The 22280-nt window shown below is 33.0% G+C and overlaps 1 protein-coding gene across 1 annotated transcript in view; it reads left to right on the forward strand.

The window, feature by feature from the left end:
- Positions 1-22280, forward strand: part of LOC109595861 (teneurin-a) — a 196304-nt gene that overhangs the window by 71621 nt on the left and 102403 nt on the right. Inside the window, exons 4-6 of the mRNA XM_049970103.1 lie at positions 8838-9047; positions 9100-9318; positions 11796-11957. Of these exons, the coding sequence (XP_049826060.1) occupies positions 8838-9047; positions 9100-9318; positions 11796-11957 (591 nt within the window). The remainder of the gene's footprint in view (positions 1-8837; positions 9048-9099; positions 9319-11795; positions 11958-22280) is intronic.

Here is a 22280-nt window from a genome sequence, read left to right on the forward strand (position 1 = left end):
AAAGACTCAAAATTAGTTAGATTTACTGCTTCAATCGGTTCTGAACCTTCAAAGAACTACAGTTAATCTAATTTAAAAACAGCAAACAAAAATAATCATCGAGTATTTTATTACGCATTGTATGTAGACAAAATTGACACTTCAATTAACTCCTAAGCCTTTTTCAAAATAAGGGGATTGCGATAAGAGATGTGATTCTTAATTAGCGTCAAATTTGCTATTTGATTACGTTCTTAAACGAAAGTGCAGTTAGGATGAAAAAGTGAAGTAAGCAAAGGAGAAAGCCAGACACACAATTTGTGAAAGACGATGGCATAGGGCATTGAGGCATCATCCCTCCTATGAAATTACCTGATTAAATTTTCATATTCAATCTTGAGTTGCTTGCCCCGGGGAGGCTTGCTCTTTCCTGACTCCACGCCTCTATTTTCTTTCGCTAAACTCAGTTTCGTTTATAATTGTATTTTGTCCATGTTATTATAAATAACTTGCTTATATACTTACTTTATTATTCTATTCATTTTGAAACTTTATAAAGATTTAAGTACCGCCCTCAGACTTTTACCTTAACTAAACTCCTGCAGGTGTCTTCGGTAATCTTGTAGGTTCATTTCAAATAAAAGGGTATTAATATAATTTTATTTTTTATACACTGTTTATATTTTATATACATTTTTTAGTTTTATTTTAAGATTGGTTAATAAAAATACAATTTAATATACAAAGTGTGTGCAGAGTGCGACAAGAGAGATGTGGTTCACCGCAGGAGTCAGATTTAATAAATGCCCGAGAGACACCTTGAAAAATAAATCACGTGTGATTGGATCAGACATCGGTCTAACCTTATATGAGTCGTGATTTGTTATTTTAATAATACTGGATAAAGAAACAACAAATAAGAAAAAAATGTACATGTAATTTTATAGAGTAAACGACAAAAAAATATAGTCATTTATTAATCTGAAAAATCAGCTTATATTAATAATACATAATAAGCAGATAAAATTTTAAAAGATTTCATGATGGGATGGATAACTTGGAACTATGTACATACTGGTAATTCCATATATGCAAACAATATATAGAACTTAATTTTAAATTGTTGTACATTTCTATATACTGGGTGATTTCTATATACAGCGTATGTTTAAATAATATTGAACTATCACGTTTATAGAAAATTAAAAGAGATATCAATCTGAGATTTTATTTGTTGCTACAGCTAATTCTGTAGTTTACAATATATATTATTGTATTTGTCAATTCTGGAATATCTAACAAAATGTATTGTCAATTGTAATGTAGAAAATTTGAATCGTGATAACCAAAAGTAACGATTATTGTCAATATTATAGAATATAGAATAAAATATAATTATATAAATTTATTTTTTATTAAAATTAATATATTCTTGGAAAGCACCGTATACGATGATTGAGTAAATTTTAATATCAAAATTTATTTTGGCAACAAAGAAACAACTGCACTAATCCCCTAAAATGACATTAGGATACGTGTTTGGTGTGCCCCCTATAATAAGATTTCGCGTCCGTCACATTGCACGTCTCACACATGTTTTTTACGTTGTTAAGAGAGAAGTTTTAGTAAAACTTGAGCTTTGGGCTTTTACGCGTCGAATAAACTCGTACACTATGGAAGAATCTCGGAGCGAAACTTGTTAAATCTAATCCGACGAATCGTACGTACGATGAATAGAAAATGTCAGATAATAAGTTGTTGTCGAGGGCTGCCGGTTTCTGGCATTACCAGAACCGCAACAATTTCTAACGTTCATTTCACGGAATATTGTGCAACGGTGCATTTGCGATTTCCCAACAATCCTGTCTTATGTGATTATTTCAAAGTTCAGTTTTCAACCGAATTACAGTTTATAATGGAGGTTATTTATTTTTCTCTCCTGTTTATTATTCTCATTTTCAGACCTTTGCGCTGAAACAATAAGACTAGACTAGTTACAGATTTATGTAACCTTTCAATTATTTTTTGTAAAATTAAGCATATAAAACACAGCAGGAACAAAGAATACCTCTCCACTCATTTTCCAGGGAATGACTGGAAAGGGGAACAAATCGCAAACGTGACGAGTCCCGCACGTGGACTCGACACACCGACCTCATCCATCACCGGTGTGGCCAACACGTGTTCTCTTTTTCAGGCACTTGAAAAGAATTAAAACACGAAATAACTTTCTGATCTTTGAAAGTATTTGGGAAGCAATACGAAAAAACGCGGAATTTTAATTTATTTTTCTGCCCGCATTATACAACCCTTAATATAATTACAGATATTTCATGAAACACCTGGGGCATTCAACCCCAACAATTATTCGGTTTTAATATAAACTCCCCTCGCTGATTGAATGTTTGTGTTGGGGTAACGATGACCGTTTCCACATCTGCAGGAAACTTCAATTGTTCCGATTACATTCGTCCTGGAAAGCACAACAGGAACAAGATTCTGAAATAATATGTCGTGTTTTTTTAAGCAGCCCAATGTTTTCAAATTTTTGCCACTCGTTTCAGCAAAACAGACCTGAAATATTGGATAATTGTGGTTTCACACAATAATAAAGGTTTCGTAAACAAGGGTAGAAAAAAGGCTACGGTCTCTATTTTAATTGTGGTTATTCGAGTTTTGACCAAATAATAATTATTTACTATTCTCTCTTTAAAGGAGGAAAATTATTAATTTTATTTTCACACTAATTTTCTAGTAATGTCAAAACTAGAAGGCGTCAACTTACAATTAAAACTTTCTGAAAATTAGCTACACTTGTTTTTGTTAACTAATGGTGTATTGTTCTAATTAATGACTTTCCTCGCTCCCTCGATGTTGTTAGTTTTCTCGCGGACGCCAAACGGTTTTAGTATCACCGGGTGAATTAAGGCTTGAACCTCTAATACATAAATATAAAGGAAAGGAAACAGTAATTGGACATTTAACGCCCTCGTGTAGTTGGATTTCTGGAGGGGAAATAGAAACTTTGGTCGCGTCGCCGATGATCTACCTGTCGCTTCTAGGCTTACAATTTTTATTACTTCTGCCAAGTAAGACCCTGATTTATAATGCCGTGTTCATTTAAATTTTTATTTCTGTTTTCTATGAACATCAAATCTGGCACCAAGTTGATTCATTTGCTAAGAAAACATTTCATGGCATAAAGTTGATAAATGATTAATCATACACCGTAATTTTGTAAGGAATGTAATAGTTTTTTTATGTGGATTTATGGTATTTAAAAAAATAAGTAAAAATTCTATTTATTTATTTCACAATATCAAAATTGAAATTAGTGTCGAATTTGATATGTTCTAAAACAGAATAACAGATTTTAATTATTTTGTTCTTAGATAGTGTAAATATTTTAGACTAAAATTTATTTGTGAATATCTCTTGGTTTTGTTTTCATTCCGATTATCCACTGGAATACCTCTGTTTCTTTGAAGCCCTGTTCTTATTCCTACATTCTTAAACCTGTTGCTGCTATGAAATAGTTATCTACTTATATGTTTCTTATCCATGGAATGCTTGCATTTTACTAAAGTTTACCTTTGCTTTGTCTAGATACATTATCTTGTTTCCCTTAAAGGTTTTCAGTACCTTTACTATAATATTTTCGTCATTCCAAATATGCCTAAAGCGCTTTACCAGATGCCACTTTGGTATTCTTCAAGACTCTTCTAGAATCATAATAATTAGTTTTTAACTGTAATCTCACGATGTAAGCAATGTTGGGTCGTTTTGCACGGAATAATTTTTATTTGTTCAGAGAGGTTTTTTTCTTTCCCGCGGGATCCAGGACCAAATCTCTGCCTTCTGTAACATGCAGTGTCGGATATATCTGGCCATCCATCCTACTTTGTACGAAGCGAACAGCCCGCATATAAATCAACGTCGCCCCCCGACTACACATAATCAGACAACGCACGATATTATAACGAATATTTCAATTTTCGCAGTAGAATAAACAATAATGTATATATTTCTCTGTCGCTTGAACTGTATAACATATATTATATTTATAAAAAATAAATTTGCCAGCGCCGCTCCGACTTTCAGTACCGCATTTGATCTCGTATTAATGGAAGATATAAAATTGGTATATTTATTCAAACAACACGTTTGTTTATTAGTAATTACGAACTCCACAATGAACCCTTAATTGCATATTATTCGAACTGTTGTAGGTATATAGTCAAAGGGGATGAAAAAAATAAATGTAATTTACTGTCCCATGGTTTTCAATTAATGTTGCCGATCAGCAATTCCGGGACACTGCAGGTGCCGAGTCCTTCGTCATTCACCTTTGACTTCGGCGTTTTTGCTTTTATTGCTTTTCCAATTCCACCTCGGAGCGATTGCGGCGTTTAATTTTCTTCAGCGGGAACCGACATTTACCATCCAGCTCTCAACAAATGGAAATCGTGGAATTTGTCCGATATTCCGTGGGCCCCTATTATTGTTCCGGAAGCCGAACAAACATTATTATTATGCCTTCCCCCTCTTTGAATCGTTGCAGTATTAGTCCCATATTAAATTTATTCAGATTCTCTTATTGGGCCACCTTGCGTATAGCAATTTCAATTGTTGATTTGCTTTGTGTTTATGTTAGGCCTTCACCAATGTTGATTCATATCAATTTTTATTCTGCGAAGGTGCTGATTTAAATTATTAGATATCGATATTAAATTTTGTGTTTCCTTCAATACGTTTGTTTTGAAGGATTATATAGTTTTTCTAATTTAAAAAAAATTCAAAAATAAGTTCATTTTTATATTCTGTATGATTAATGTTAAGATTATATGCTGTGAAATGCCATTTCCCAAGACATCTACGTCTAACCATAAAGCCAAAGAATGTGGTGTTTATAGTAAATGCTGAAATGTAAACTGAAAAGGTATTTCTAGATTTATTCCTGGTGGATTTTGATTCTCTACTTATTAATCTCCTCCTAAATCTAATAAATCATAAATACAAGTATTTCAAAATAAAAAGTATTAATTATACTTTGCTTTTTCTTGTGGTAATATACCTTATACATTCAAAATAAATACCATCGGTAATTAAAGGCCGCGCCTGAATGTACTTAGAAAACTTAAAGTCACATACATTACGGTGCCAATGGTGATTAGATGGTTGTGTCGGAACGCATTTGAGGCCGATTGGTTTTATTGGGGGTCAATCAATCAACTACACCCCCCCCCCCAGCAGCTTCGTATGTGCCTCCGTTTCTCCAACGCAAACAGGAAACGGCGCCTCGGCCATTACGTATTAATTGTGTTTACATCTGCATGCCTCGAATGCTTTCCGCATCGCGAGCCATTAATTAGTTCTGGGGTTCGATAAAGGTTTGATATCGATGGTGTTTGGTCATAGTAGACGTTTATGAATTTATGGGGATGTTTAGTTTATGTTTCTCATCTAACCCATAACTTTTATTTTGTCTCAAGCTGAAATAATTATACAGTAATTTGCAAATCTTTCTTATAAGACACCACTTCCACTAATCCGTATCCAATTGCTATCCCAGTTCCCCACGTTGACTACCCCTCTAATTATCAATATGACTTTTAATCTAATGGCGTCCCCAGATTTGCCGCATTAGGCATAATTGTACTTCTAATTACTTTTAATTGTGACTGGTTAAATTCCATCCCTTGTTGTCAGCATTGTCAGAATGCTTCATTTAATGTGCTGTTGGTTAATTGCTTTTATTTTCTATTAATTCTGTAAGAGTAAGGAGCATTTTTTGCGAAGATAAGAATCTGCAATTCTAAATGAAAACTAATCATAAAGACCTATTTATTTAGCTCAATTCTGATAAGCAAAAGCAATGTGTACTTTCTTTTGGTGAAGTTTATATAATGAAATTCTTTTAAAAAAATTTATTGTATCCCATAATTAGTTAAAAAAAGAAACATGGAAATGAGAATATTAGTAGTGGGGTCTATTAAATTATGATATCGAATTAATGATAAAGTCTTGATACAGTTTGTTGACAGCTAAAGCTGGAGCTAGTTTACTACTACATAATACTTACACATTCTCTGATGTAACTCCACGCGATGCCATGCGATGCAACGTTAGACGAATCTAGCATCGTGTACATTAATGTAAAAACATACATTGTGTGCAGACGATTTTGATGCTACACAATGCTATCCCACGCGATGATTCCTGTCGTGTTCAAAATCAAAGTTGTTTGATTTTCACAAATCGCGTCGCGTGGCAATATTGCCGTAACAATAATATAAAATGGAGAAACTGTTTTATTCTAATTTGTTAGTCTATTTGTACATTCCTATGTTCCAGTTCATTGAAAAGAAATTAAAAAACTACCGATGATAATTATGTTAAAATGCCATTATAATTAAAAAATAAATTTAATGTGATCTCGCTTGGAGTGGTTTCCTCCTCCACCATTGTTATCTTTGGAATTTTCTTTAAACCTTTGGAAATACCTCATAGATTATTTGAACTGAAAAATTATGTGTTAATCACAATTGAAGCTTATAGTACAGAACATATAGGCGGAAACAGTCGTATCGAATAATGTTCACTTGGGTATAACACTAAAGATTTAAGAGACATATTTTTCGCATTAAGGATTACCGTTGCGGAAACTCCCTGACAGTCCTGCATCGTTTTAAATCGGAGGAATTTCAAACGTCCATTTCATCCTGCTACAAACCGACAAGCAGCAAACAGCGTTAAAAGAATTAAACATCATTTGATGAAATTACTTGATAAGAATTCAGTTTGAAATATTAACGCTGTTTTAAACAATTTTCCCTTATCACATAGGGTGACAACTCATTGCTCGTCAGGTGTCTCACCAAATGAAATTATTTTTAATTAAAAGTACAGTTCTATAATAGTGAAGTTTTTAAATTACACCGACAACGTTTAATTGTAGGTTCAGGGCAAAACATGAAGATTATTTCCCAAAAAGTTCAAATGTGTTTAGTTTTAAAATTATTAAATTTACAAACTAAAAATAACATTAATATTATGATATAAAATACAAATAATACTATTCTTATTGTCATATGAGCAATATTTATTAAAGAAAAACTGTATAAAATCATATATTTCAATTGTCTCCTGAATTTCCTTCATATATTTAGAAAGAAGTCTGCTTATTCCATAATTAATTCTTCCCAGCGGGAAACTTCTGGTACACACCGTTCTTATTTCCTGTTCTAAAGTTGCGTCCGTCGAATAGCTTTAAGATTTGTCATCTCTGGAATTTATAGAAAATAATCCCGCAGAGGCTTTGTAATTGAAAGAATGTAATTTCCGAAGTAAAATGAAATCAGCCTTAGTCAAGATATTTGCAGAGAATGACGGATTTTCATTCAATAAACATTTTAATAGAATTTTTTCATCATTTTAATTTAAGAATGGAGTTAAGATGGCAAATCTGAGAAATTCAATATATATTTTTCCGTCTTTGTATTTTATTAGTAAATTCCATTAAATTTCTTTCCCGCACACGGGATATTATCCATACCTGGAATTTACGTAAAGTATATTCTTAATAATTGAGAAGGAATGTGTATATAATAATAAATAAGAAATTAACATTATTGTGTGTATAAACTTATTATCCATTATCCATATACTTTCATCAACCTGGAAGTTATAGTGCACTTGTGTACATTTTTATTCTTCACGAGCTGTGTGTCGAATCCGCATAGATATGAATTTCTCATCTCGTGTGCGACACACAAAAAGACGTACTCACAATCTCACATACAATGACATACGACCCCGCAATCTGGATGCGTAGGCCTGGATCCTATATCATATTTGACAAGTGCGACGTGTTCTGACTATGCAAATAGAATTTGCTGGGAGAATTTTGGGTGTGCTGAGAGAGAGTACATACGAATTGGACTGTGCAATTTTGTCCGTTGTATGTCCTAATGAGGCCACTTGTTGCCACGATTCGCACGGACGGTCGGGGGTCTCATTGGCCTCCCGTTACCCAGAATTATACAATATTGTGTGTCCTGTACGTTTCGACGCCTCCACGCCACCCGGAGTCATGTCACGTGTATTTAAATTTACAACTCGTGTTTCCAAAATACATATTGTTAAGGCTTTAAAATTTTTTCATGGAATACCTTTTAAAATGAATTTTATTTATACAATTTGGATTATTTAAAATTGTCTGACTATGGACTCGATGGTTATTGATAGATGTTTTTTGTTTATCATTTACTCTATGCTATATGTGTCCCAAATAATTAATCTAAAAAAAAAAAGGTTTTTTTACTTTTCTAAAATTTGCTTGTTTAATCAATCCCAAAACCGAATGTGTTGTCCATAGTTACCGTAAAATCATGGAACAGATGGAGCGAATGTCGAAGGTCGAGGAACGTCTACCGGGAACACTTTCGTAATTGGAAACGTACTGAGCCGGAATAAAATATATAAGAAACTTCGACGCCTGTCCGATCAGCGTTCATGTGATTTTGATCCTCCCCGTCTTAGTTTATATAACGGTTGGTGTATACGGAGAACTTCATACGCGAATCATTCAGCCGGGCTGTACCCAATTGTCAGGCCGATCTTGAATGCATCTTGCCGGTAAATTGATTGTGTTTCGGTCGGGGTTAAATACTGGTCGCTATTTCTTGCACGCCATCAACCTGATCGATAACTTCTTGGGTCCCCGAAGTTGTTATACACCGTTTACAAAACACAAGCACGTTAAGCAAATTATTATAGTAATATTTATTAACCTAAAGCCTTCGTAAAACTTGTTTATGATTTGTATGGGATTTTATTAATAGAATTCTTTGTTTTAGGTGTGGACCGTTCATATAGATCAGATGACACCGAAGATGCAGTAACAACGGATAACCCAACGACTCCTTTTCCTACGCCCCCACCTTCCATGATCTCGCCAAGATCGCCAATATCCCTTCACAGACAAGCTTCCCCTTTTCCATTAGAAAATATAAATGCCCGAAGGTTACACTACTCAACACCTCAGGACCGACTTAGGGGAACAAATAGTAAGTAATAGTTGGTCATTAATATCGTTGCTCCAAATAAAATTGTTTTTAGATGAGGTTATATATACTACTAGTGCCAAGAAACCAATAACGAATAACACAATTGGAAGAACAGGCAGATCTAGACATAGGATGGCAGGTGGTATGACTTCTTCCAGCAGTGCTACCTCTTGTAGCAGTAATATGGACAACAGAAGACATAGTGGAGGAACAAACAGCGAAATATACCACGACCAACAACAGAGACTGAACAATCTCAACATAAATACAGGTAATCTATATTTATTTATATGATAAATTAATAATCATTTAATTTAATATCTCTCAATATTATTGTTAATCAAATTTGCTACACTTCTATTAAAACATTTTACACTGGGAAACAAGGAAAAAATATACGAAACTCGATAATCGTTGTTTTCGGGTAACATAATCCTGTAATTCAACACGTTAAAGTCTCCCGAAGACATACTAATTAGCACAGACAGAACGAATTTGAATTAACTGAAAGCAACGCAAATACTTTTTCAAAGTAAAAAAGCAAACATACAGACAAAAGGATGAGGCAAAGCGCTAATTCTATTAGATCTTTTTTTTTGTGCGTTTTACATTGTCCTACTGGAAAGAGGATTGGTGTAGTGAGGATCGGAGCCGCGGCAACAGGGATTAGTCCCAAGTCCCTCTCGGACTATGGTTACAAAATTTGCGATCTAATTATAAAGTTGTCGACAAAGTTTATATACTGAACGGGATTTCATACACTTAAGCTCCGGCGGCTAATGATATCGGGCGGTGCGGCCCCACTGGCTTCGGGTAACTGTCGACGAACGTTCATTTCCACTGTGTACTGTTCACAGATAGATACAATGTGATCGTTGTTTCAGGAAAAAAGTTATTCAGTGTTGTGTACGTGATTAATTACGACGAGGCCAGTTATGTTGGAAACTATGTTTAATTAATTAGAAGACAAATGTATCAATAATAAACTGCATTATGTATTTTTATTACACTGACTATTAATTTAAATTTTATTTGTTTTACATAGTTAAATTGACCCATTGCTTAGCCAAAATTAAATAAATTAGTACTAGAAATTTTTTCTACTTCCTCTTAATTTTGCAGAAAATAACTTCTTGTGCCCACTTTATTTGAGTCTGTATTTAGAATAAGGAAGAAATTAATCAACATCTCAGATTTTGTATTTTAATATTTCAAAAATTGTTATCTTAAAGATGACTTTTACTTTTTTAAAATATAATAATTAATCCTTTATCTAATTAAGGAGTAGCATAGTGTTTGAGCTGCGGCACTAATTAATTTTCCCATGGTATCTAAACAATTTAGTGGGAGATTCCCCACGATGCAAATACCAAATGCACCGAGAATCTGTTGGGATGATGGTTGTTATTAAGTTGTCTCAGGTTGGCCCCACAAATATTTGATGACTGTAGCTTCGAAATTGTACTTTTACAATACAATTTTGTAAATATAAAAAATATTTCTTTAAGGATGATAAAGTAAATCTCAGACTAACATATATCATCTTGACTAACATTTCAGAAAGCAATCTAAACTATTACTGAAAAAAAAGAATATTGAGATATTTTAAAAACGAAAATAAAGGACAATTCTCAATCATATTTAAAATTCATAAAATCCTTCAAATAAAATTAAAAATTTCAACTAACATCCCGCACCTCAAGCACCCGTCTCAGTAAATCGTTAGGGTATTAAAATATTCATCAGTGCGTAAAGTTTACATATTCTATGCCTATAGTTGATTTACTTAAAAACAGTGTAAGACTGAATTTCGGGCGCTACAGACTGGAAGGATACACACAGCCTGACCTGATGAATTTTCATGAATTTAAGATAATTACAAGCCGAATCAAATAAAGGTAAAACATGCAAATTTATACGAAATTAATACTACGTAAATAAATTTTTGCACAAAGTTTGTGTTCCATTTGCTTAAATTTAGTAGTATAATTAGTGATATGCTAAAAATTGTGAGTAGCTTTTAATGTAAATACGTTTACTGGGTATCAAACAGTATTATTTACTTGATGATGCAGATTAATACATTTTAGAATTTATTTAGAAACATGAGGCTTGAAGCATCTTACAGTGTTTTATAAACAATTATGATAAATATGAAGTAAATTATATAATAATAAGTTGATAAAAATCTGTTAATTGAAACTTAAAAAAATATATATAAAAGGAAGAAAACAATATGCTTCACTGTCCTCCAATATAATTAATAAATTAAATACTTTACATTTTCTCAACGATTAACAATTTTATTTAAATAGAATCAATGCTGTGAGGTGCAGGGTCGGATCTAGTTCTCATTCTAATTGCATTAGCCAAGGCGAACTGGGATTCGCTGTAATTAATGTCGAGTCGTAATTAACTTAAAATAGGATAGGTGACGCCACTACATGTATCTCTCGTTACTTAACTGCGTTATGTCACTTCGAATGTCTGTCGTAATAGCATCGAAGAATGGAGGTTTACGAAATCGTTTCCAGCGTAATTAATATGGTGTTTATGAGACAATGTTACAAATTTCATTATTCCAAACTTAATAACTCTTGTAGTTATCCAAAAGTATGAGGTTACGATTGTCTTTTAAGGCATATTTAATTATTACTTCCACTGATAATTCTTCCAGAATAAATGACAACTGTGTATTTTTGATATGATGTATCCGATTTTAAAATTGTAACTGTTTCGTTTTCACAGACGAAGATCAGGAATCGCCCCCAGAACCAGCACCACCAGAGGTGCCCCCGCGGGGGCCGTCCTTGCACTCGACGCTTCGAAGACGCAATGATTATATGATACCGACGACGGAGGCTCCAGCTCCTTCTCAGGACTCTCAGTTTCTCTCCACCTCTACAGCAGGTAACGTTCTAAATATTCATGTGCTCAATTTAGTTATGTTAATGTCTGGGGAACGGGCATCAAAGAGGAGTCGCAATGTAAGATAATTTTAGTTCATAGTCCAAAATTTAAAATGTGAATCGTATAAAAATATACGAAACATACAGATCCTTAAGAAACTTAATGAACCTACTGCAACGAGAATGAGTTGTCACGTTACATACATATGTATGAATTTCTTTCTATTTTCAGCTGATGGTAATTCATTTATTCACAGAAAAAAAATCCAACCGTTCATTAAAACACCGACTGCGACCACTTTAATTTAATTTTAATCGAATCGACTGTTTTACTTTGTCTGGTAGTGTCGGCGAGTCAATTAGTTAAATTATTTTTTTTTTATAGCGGAGTTAGTGCGGAATAAATTGCATTAAATCGTCCGTTTTCAGTCCCGCTGCGCGTCTAATGCATTACAAACCGGCAATAAAAGTGGCAAAGAATGGGCTCAGTCACCACATTAGTATTCCTCTACATCATTCAGTTCGCCTGGACAGAGCGTGTAACTCCCAGTTTTACTCGTTTGGAATTTTGAAAATTTCACCAGGCAACGTATAGAACATTTAAAAATATTAAATTAATCAATCTATATTTGTGTGTTATATATTGTACCATTTAATTTTTTACTAGTTACTGGTTATTCCCAATTTTGACTATTATGATTTTTTTTTTTTTTCATTCACTTTTTTATTGTTGGTAATATTGTTTTCAGCTAATAATAATAAGTATAATAATTTTGTTAACTTCTTGTGTATATATTATTTCATTAAGATGGAGGTCTATTATGAAAAAAAATGATACTTTAATAACGTCATTAAATTTTTTATATTAGACAATAAATTTACATAAGATTCAATTATGTTTTAATATCATTTAGAAGAAGTCCCAGCGGAGAAATGTTGCCAATAGAAAGGTTGATTTGAATTTATCCTTCAGAGAGTCGTGACTGGACTGAAACAATAAACCTCCAGCGAAAGGGTTTTAAATTGGGGGCACGCCGCACGCCTCTTTTCCTGCTAATTAGTTTCGCAGTCTGCGAAACGAATATCCGGCCAATTCCTAAATTGGTGACCGGCCTGACAGGCTGTGCTAATTCACTGCTAACAGCGAGAGGTGAGTGAATGTCGTCCGGTCGGTCCGGACGCGACGAATCACGGACACAATGGACGACGGGGTACGGGAGTCCGCGCCTTTATGACATCGTTAGTTTAATTCTCGGTCTCGGCAGGAGGTCCAGTCCTGCCGTTCCTGCTGTTGTGCCGCGCCATGAATACTAATGTAAAGCCCGACTGAAGATTTTCTCTACTCGAACTTTACATTGTTCCGGTTATTTTGCGTGGCAGAAAGGTATTACATAGATAGTTAACATGTCAATTTCTAAACAAAAAGTTGTTTTGGATAAAGGAAATCGAAATCTATGGATATTATTAAAATTTATTATATATTGTATGAAAAATAAAACTATGCAGATATTTTTTTCTTTTCTAACAAAATTCAAATAAAATTATTTTGTTGTTATCATCGACAACTCCGCTAACTTTTTTCCAAAATTAAGGTTTTTGATATTTGCCTCAATGGAATGAAGTTATTTTTAGTGACGAGACGAAATACACTCTTTGGAAGTAGAACATTGCATTTCAAACGAAACCAAAAGTTTAGTTTCAATTCATAAAATGATCTATAAAATTTATCTTTATCCTCTTGAATCTTATTTGGATAGCTTTACAAAGCTTATTAGCACATTATAACGGTTCACACTTTATGAGTAGTCAACTTTTTTATTGTTTTGATTTGCCCAAAACATTCCTTTTACTAATACTAATAGGGTGTAACAACCTAATATCGATTATTAGAGTGAATTGTTTGCACAGTAATTTTATTACGGAGTGTCTTGCCTACTATAATAGAATTGGAAAGTTACGTCTACATCCTGAGTACATAAAGTGACCTTAATTAAATCCACTTACAAAATACATAGCTTACATGCATCAACGAGATATTTAAAAGTTTCTAGTTTGTTAAAAAAGTCTTCCCGGTCATGTAGTTATTTTAATTCCGGTTGCAAGTCGTAGAGGCGTATCCCTGGCAAGTTGTCCTGCTCCAAATACGCCCGATGAATACTAATGCTGGCGTTCTCTAATGCCTATAAACTTTATTGCCACTTAGTGGTGCATTAGTCGATGGTGGCCACCCTGTTTCTGTCGTGTCATTAGTTTTCCTCGTCCTCGCTTACGTCAAAAGGTACAATTAATATGCCGTTAACCGACAACTTTTTCATCGACACTTTCAGCGGAAATTCACATTTAGTGAACTGGAAGTAATCTCTATGGCTCTAGACTCAATAATTAATGTTTGTTTTCCATTAACAACTTGACCAACATAGGAGACATTATAAGCGCATTTATTAGTACATGAACAGAATTTTTTACCTCAAAACAAGAACTATAATTTTTTAGTAGTCCTGTCAACTCCTATTGCCGTTCCATTTTATAAATCCATAAAATTCGATTAAAACTTATTTACAGTATTGTGTGTCACTACAAAAATATGAATCTTCTTTTTCCTTTTAAATAATATAAACTACTCAGATTAGTTATGATGCAAGTGATAAATCTAGAATATTTTCTTGCATACCCATTATTTATTATTTACGAATATACCTTAAAGAAAATATTTATTATTTATGAAAGCCTAAACAAAGACGCAGTCTTTTCGATATTAAAGACCACGCTAAAATTGCATGAAATTTGTGTTTCACACACACATGACTGTTTTCCGTCGTCTTTCGGCGGTCTTAGTATTTTCCCCCTCATGACATAAAAGCAAAATACAGTTAATATGATGTATCGCGGTTGTAAAGAAAACCACTTTGGAAACTTTCGTCGACACTTTTTTCAACGCTAATGCTGATCCCAAAGGTACACACGACGTCATCGCTCATCGATTCTGTGCAAACGATGTTTTCACATGGAAAACTTTTAATAATGCTAATAAAGGGTTCTTATTCGGTTGAACGCGGTTTCAGAGTTATTCGGTAAAAGTTTTAACAATGGGGGAGGAATTAGTGCCGATAGTAAAAACGGTAAAATTTTCCAGTCATCGTAATAAAATTGTTTATGGCACTTTTTAAAATTGTTAAAACTTAAAAAGTTTACTGTTCTGTTTTGTCGTTATATGTAACAAAATTGGAAGGAAATAGTAATAAAAATATAATTATTTGACAAATATGGAACTGAAACTGAAATTTATTTTAAAACATATTGACTCAAAGGATAAAGATAAAATACTGAAGTGGCAACAAAAAATATCCTTTTTTTTAATTCCTAATATTACTTTTTTTATTAACTTATTGTTTGGACCAAAAAAATTAAAAAAGGATAAATAAATTAACCGAGAAAGTTAATTTTGGCGAATAAATTCGTTTCATCAATTGGTACTTTTTCCACTACTTCAAAGATTTTATTGATAGTTTTTTGCACTGTATGAGTATACAAACTCACAAATAAAATTCCATTTGAATCCCAAAAACTAATGCAATACTTTTTTGCCAATTTCTGAATACTAACTCGCTTTGGTTTCACACCAGTCCTTGTTTTGATTCAGTATCACTGTGGTAGATCAAAGTCTCGTCCATCGTGACGAAACTACGCACAAAATCCTTTTTATCTTTTATAAAACGCTTTAAATGTTACTGTCAGTCGTATTCGAAGGTGTTTTTGTTTCATTGTTGGTGTATGTGACACTCACTTTGCTCAGAACTTTTTGAAACCCAAAACTTTTTTTAAAATATTATTGCTTGTGCCTGGACCTTCGAAAACCATTTCAGGGGCGATTTCAGTTTCTCACGTGGATCGTCTTTAATCCTTTTATGTCCACTTTTAAACAACCAGCCCACTTACAAAACATTGTTTTTGATGTGGAAGATTCTTCTAACACATTCACCATTTCGATTTAAATTTCCATTGTCATCACAAATAAAAAGATGACAGATTTTGAGTTTTATTTCTGCTCCGTGAATAACCTGGAATATTGTGCTTTAAAGATTTCACCTGAATAATGACATGCAGCAGCACTTTAATTTACATAAATATTCGACATTTTTGACTACTGTGCCTTAATGCACCGTCTAGTGGCGTCCCCTTGCGTCCGCGATGAAAATGCTGCACTGTCAGAATATTGACCCGGAGCCAACGGGCGTCTTTTTCTTGCCGCCGATGCCGTCTCTGTTCTGCGTCGCGCCGCCGCTACCGACGCGATCGACACATCGCCCTCGGCTCGACAGACATACACCGGCGACGACCTTTTACTCATCCAAACAAATTCCTACTTTATCGTCTTTTGATCGTTACTTCCTCCTCCAATTCAAGAAATTTCTATGGAAGCCTCTAAGAATTATACGTTAATCAAAATTCTTCAGTTTTAGCCTTTTTTAACAACACGAAATACAGAGAACCTCTCGAATTCGAATATAGTTATTATATAGTTATTATAGGTATACTTTATTTCACATTAACAAATCTTATTTTCTCTTTGAAATGCAAATATTACTTATTTTCTTTGAAAGAATTCGAATTTTTACTAAAGAAGCTCGAAGCAAAAAGCTTGGGGACAAGTTTATGGCATTAATGGAAGGAGTCGTTGCAGTAACCTTTTCGTAGCCTAGCAAATGCTTTATAATCCCGACGACTCATCAGATATGGCTGAAGGGTAGCTTTATAGGTATTTTGTCGCCCTAAGTGAGTTTGTTACCTTAAGGGAACTCTTATCCCCTTATTGCTTCATTTTTTGACTAGCATCAGAATTTATTTTATACCATAAATATAAACTGAAATATATGATAATTTTATGTAAAATATAATAAATTAAAACAACTTGAGTAAGCGTATGTGGATGAGAAATTGTGCCATCAATTTATATATGTAAAGGTAAAAAACAATGAATAATTAATACATATGAAATTGAGTTTCGGAATGGTGTACAGAATCATGATAAATAAAGTATTTTCAATTTAAATGTTAAGTCATAAATGTTGCAATATGTTCAACAGTTATGTAGATGTTTTTTTTATAAAAATACTAAAACATTAACATAACCACTAAATAAATAAAGAAATGAAATATCAAATACAACAATTTCATGGAAAAGAAACTATTAAAATTGAAATTGGTTTGTCCGTGAATCACAGTATGAGCTTAATTACGAATGCTTTCTGTACGTCAAAAACACAGCTCCCACTTCAATCGAAAAACATGTAAAATAATAACAAACGTCGAATGCGTCTCAGAGGGAGCCGACCCTTTAATAGGAACGTATGCGACATATTCAGTGACGGGGTAACACGTTTACACAAAAGCCCTATTTCTTGACCGACACACGTTGTGTATGTGATGGGTTCCATGGAAAAATTTTTGCTCTCATATCAGACGGAGTGGTTTCGGTTTTTGGGGTTTGACAGGACACGAGATCGATCGTGTGGCATCGTGATGAGCAACACTTGTTGTTTTCGTTGTTTGTCTGTTTGGACGTGTCTAATTCATCTGTTTGGGATACGGTCCCAATGATTGACGACAGAATTGATCCGCCGTCCATATTAAATTGAGCTTTTTATGTCGACTTTTTGTTTGGCGTCATTTTGAGTTTTTGTCTCGTCGACGAGCGCGTGCCATTTATCACTCCCGTTTGTTGGGTCGATTTTTATTCGTGTTTTTAAGTTAAATGTTATTTTAAAATTCTGATTTCTCCATCACTATTATCTAAAAACACAAAAATCTAACCAAAATAAATAGTAGATATTAATATTAGAACTTCATAATTACTATGTATCCCCTGGTTCAAATCCTGTTGAAACTGTCCTCATCAATATGAAGGCAATTAATAACTTCACAAAACGTGGCTATTTTGTCTCGAAAAGCTGGAGTAGTAAGGAAGGGTTGTATTGTTCCCTAGATGAGTCCGAATGAAAGGTGGATCTCTTAGTTCATATTTCATCGTTCGTAACCCTCTGCCACCCAGCGTGCACAATTAGGAAATGGTCACCTCTTAAGCTTGTTTCCAAGTCGAATATAGGACTTAATGTTTTCCGGGTAAATGAGTAATGTGTTTTTGAAAATGGGATAACATAATTGGAAGGACTTTGACTATTGAATTACGATGTGACTATTCACTAAACAGTATTGTATTAAGGTGAATTGCAGGCCCTGATGTAGGTGCAAAATATATTTTTTATATCTGTGCAAATATGTAATATCTTCTAAAAATAAAAATATTGCATTGTTTATGAATTTTTTGTTATCACATTTAGATAAGATTTAGTGAAATATACATACGATGTTAATCGTAATAATTTTAACCCACTTTCTTGTTAATAGAATACACAAGAATCGATAGACGAGTTCTAAATACAAATTCGTTCTATGTAAAAAGTTAGTTCGAGAGCGGCCTTTCCCGTGGGACTGTCTTTCATCGTTACGTTTTCCTTTCCAGGCCTAAATAGCATATTCAATTTAAGTGAGGTTTTGCACTTCTCCACTTCTCACCTACTTCATCGCCGACATTTCAAAAAGAAAAAAACGAAACTGAATTGGTCTACTTTTCTCGACTTATTACTTGTATAATATTTTTATATATTTACTAGTAGTAGTAACTGTATCAAATGTTTATTTTACACATAAATTATTTTATTTAATTTAATAAAAAATTAATTAGTAATTTATGTTTACTTTAAAAAAGGTATTCAGACTGTTTGTATTATTGGCTTCATTCTCTAAGTATCTCGAACTTTTACTGGGACGTTCGATCAACAACCAAAAATACTGTACAGATAGAAGTTTTGTGGCATGTGTTGGATTATGTGGCCCTCGTAAAGCTGCTGATATATCTTGAAGCACGACTTGAGTTAAATCTCATGCTCACTTTCCTTAAGACTTTATTTCACTGTCGGTATTCCTTACTTTGTCTTACAGTTTATAGCACTAATATTATCAAATTATTGTGCAATATTTCATTTTATTTATGGCAAATTTTAATCTTTCAATAACAATATTAATATCGATTAGTTTTGGTTACAGGTATAATTATGTTTTAATGTTACAGTAATTATAATATACTATGCAAACATATCAATGTTTGCCTCTATTTAAGTAAAAATTTAAAACACGTTTTGCAAATATTCGATATTCATATTATTCAAAGTCGAAACTATTTTAATGCTGTTCAAATGATTGATTACCTAAATAGGGTATTTTTAAAATGAAAACAATGTTTGGACATAACATATCTATTTACTATTAACAACAAGCACAAATTTATGTTGAACCAAATAAATTAATTAGGTAAATAAAAAACTCAAATAATTTAGTATTTTTAGACAAAATTAGCGCTTTTTGTTTTGGAAATTCATTAAGTTCATGTGTATTTAATGAGGAAGAAAGAAAGAAATTCATTCTCAGTAGACAAAATTCCCAATTGTCTTTTAATCATTGTCGATCTTAAATAATTCTTAATTATTTTAAATTTGACAAATCTGATTCGATTGATGGTCAAGCACTCATATTATTTTTTTTATCTCTGTTATGTGATTAATAAAAAATAAATGCAAAATTAATCCAAAAAATCCAGTTCTTGAAGTGTTACTTGTCTTTTAGTAGGTATACATGGAACTGGGAGTTTTTGGGACGCACTACATATTAAAGCTGCAAATATTAAGCGATTTTATGATAAGATGTTCCATATATATATGTTTTTAAAATACTTTAATCCATTTATGTCTCTCCCATTTCATATAGTGTCATGATCAAATAACAATAATGTACATCGTTATTATACAGTTTAAGTTTTCTCTTGTAAAAATTTTTCTGCCCCCATAAATTTCTTATCCAAAAACATATTGTAATGAAGGCGATTCCAAGAACTACACAATAACAATAAGATTAACTGCTGTTCAGTGCCAAAAACCAAGTCGTTGCTTTGCTAAATTGCATTTGCAAATCGTTCGATATAAGCCTAGACAAATACAAATTTGCACAGATTGGCACTTTGTAAAAGCTGGTAGAGGGTTCGACGTACCACTTCTCAGACATATGTGATGGCCACCCTCCTAATGAAGCTTTGTTTAGTTTTCATAAATTATTTACTGTGTGCATGTTGTGGGGTAAGCAGTTACAATTCTGAAACATTTTACCCATCTAACAATGTTTACAATAAATAAAAGGTATTTACCATAACGGGCGAAAGTGTTTGTACACAATTTATCCTTAAATCATGTATTTTCAAAGGTGGCAATTTCTCTTGTTGAGACTTATGAATCATTTATTTACTTTGAACTTGCTAAGTGAGTATATGTATATGTGAGTTTAGCAATTTTCCTAGCTCAAGGCGTAAAGGAAAAGGAGTTAGGTACAATACTCTTTTCCATCGCTATTAAAAAGTCAATACCGATTTCGCTCGAGTTGTTTCATTTTTTGCGACTCGTAGCTAATAGTCATCCTCGAGACGAAGTGAGAGTCGTCCTGACAGCAATTACGCTTTTGTCGCGGCCCGGGGGCACCAAAACAACACCGCTGACAAGTGGAATTTTCAATAAGCAGCTGAGCGTGCGACACTCGACGCATTTTTCCAGTCGCTTTGCTCTTTCCTCGTCGCACCGGCCAAACATTCATGGGTGGCTTGTAAGGACGTGGATTAAAAAGATCTGCACGAACGTTTGTTGATGTTATTTCCACCAAAATCATAGCTTTAAATTGTTGTAAACTGGTTTTTAATGAAATGTTACATAAAATTTCATTTATTAAATATTTTTTTAATAATATTATTCATATACAAATGATAATGTCAAACACTAATTTTAATTATAATAATAACAATCCATATATTCAATTTGAAATTCATAAAATTATTAAAATTTAAATATTCGAATATTCGTAACTATTTAATTGTACATTATAATATTCAGTTAGTTAATATAATTTAATCAATTCGAAATTGGGATGTTTAAAAATCATTGTCTCATATTATACTGAATTTTTGTTTTATTTTCTATCTATCTATGTTAATTATAAGAACTAATATATCTCGTTAATAATAATCTTTTGACCTAATATCCTTTTTTTATTTTATTTTCTAAATAACGCATGCTTTTTCTAAATTCAAAATCCATACACTTCAATAAACAATTCCCTTTATTAAAATTATGTTATTTACATCTAAAAACTAAAATTGCCATACTTCTCATTACACTGACTTGATTGCAACAGTAATTCCAGATGGAAAATTCTTGTACAACTTTGTGCCACTGCTACTGCTTCCTCAAATTGTTCTAACTTTACCAATTCCGGGACGCCCGAAAGGACTCATGTAAAACTTTTCTAATTAATAATCACGCCTTCTCGGATGAAATCTCAACTATTTAATGCGATCTGATTGGAATGAAATTAATTTAAAAATTTGACGAGTGGCGATAACAAAATCCTTTTCAAATCAACACAATGTTTGTTTAAAAATTAATTAAATTTTATTTGTATTTTATTAAAATAAAAACTGTGTAACTGTGGTTTTAGAACGGAGACTATATCAAATATTGAATTATTTGCATTTAATTATGAGATTAATGGATTTCGGTATTGTTATGTCAGATTTAGCGTCAAGATCCATCCAGAGACATTGGTATTGTACAAAAATTAAAATATGATTAGAACCAATCTCTACTAGGGGATCCAGGACTGTAATTAAATCTCCCGGGGATTGTGCATCTTAATTAAAGGGATTGAGGGGCTCCGTGTGGCGGGGGAGGGCCTCGAAATTAATAGGTTTACATATACATTGTGCGTTTGACGGCGTTCTATTTTGATTAGAAAGTCATATAGTTGAAAATCCGAGTGGGAAAGCGGCGGGCCACCGAATTGCCGAGTATTTCCACAACAAAGACGTATGCCGCACGTAGCAATGGAACGAGACGGCGGCAAGAGCGGATTTTCAAAAACACACTTTGGGTCGCCTAAAGTCAAGGTGAAAACACACAACAATGGACCATCCAGAATTAATGTTCACACTGTCGCTTTCAAACTATAGTCGAAATATAAACACGTCACTATTATACTCAGTGTACTTGAAAATTGAATAATTGAAATTTTTAGAGGGGAAACTTTTTAATAATGATATTTCTTTAAATTATAAAAGTTTTATAATTTATCTTATAAAAATGAAAATTTAAAAACGACACCATTTTTTTTTTTAAATTTTCTAGTTGCGAAAAAGGTTTTTGAAACACGTCGAGTTTACGTTAAAATAAAA

This window comes from Aethina tumida, chromosome 7, assembly GCF_024364675.1.
Source record: "Aethina tumida isolate Nest 87 chromosome 7, icAetTumi1.1, whole genome shotgun sequence".
Lineage (NCBI taxonomy): Eukaryota > Metazoa > Arthropoda > Insecta > Coleoptera > Nitidulidae > Aethina > Aethina tumida.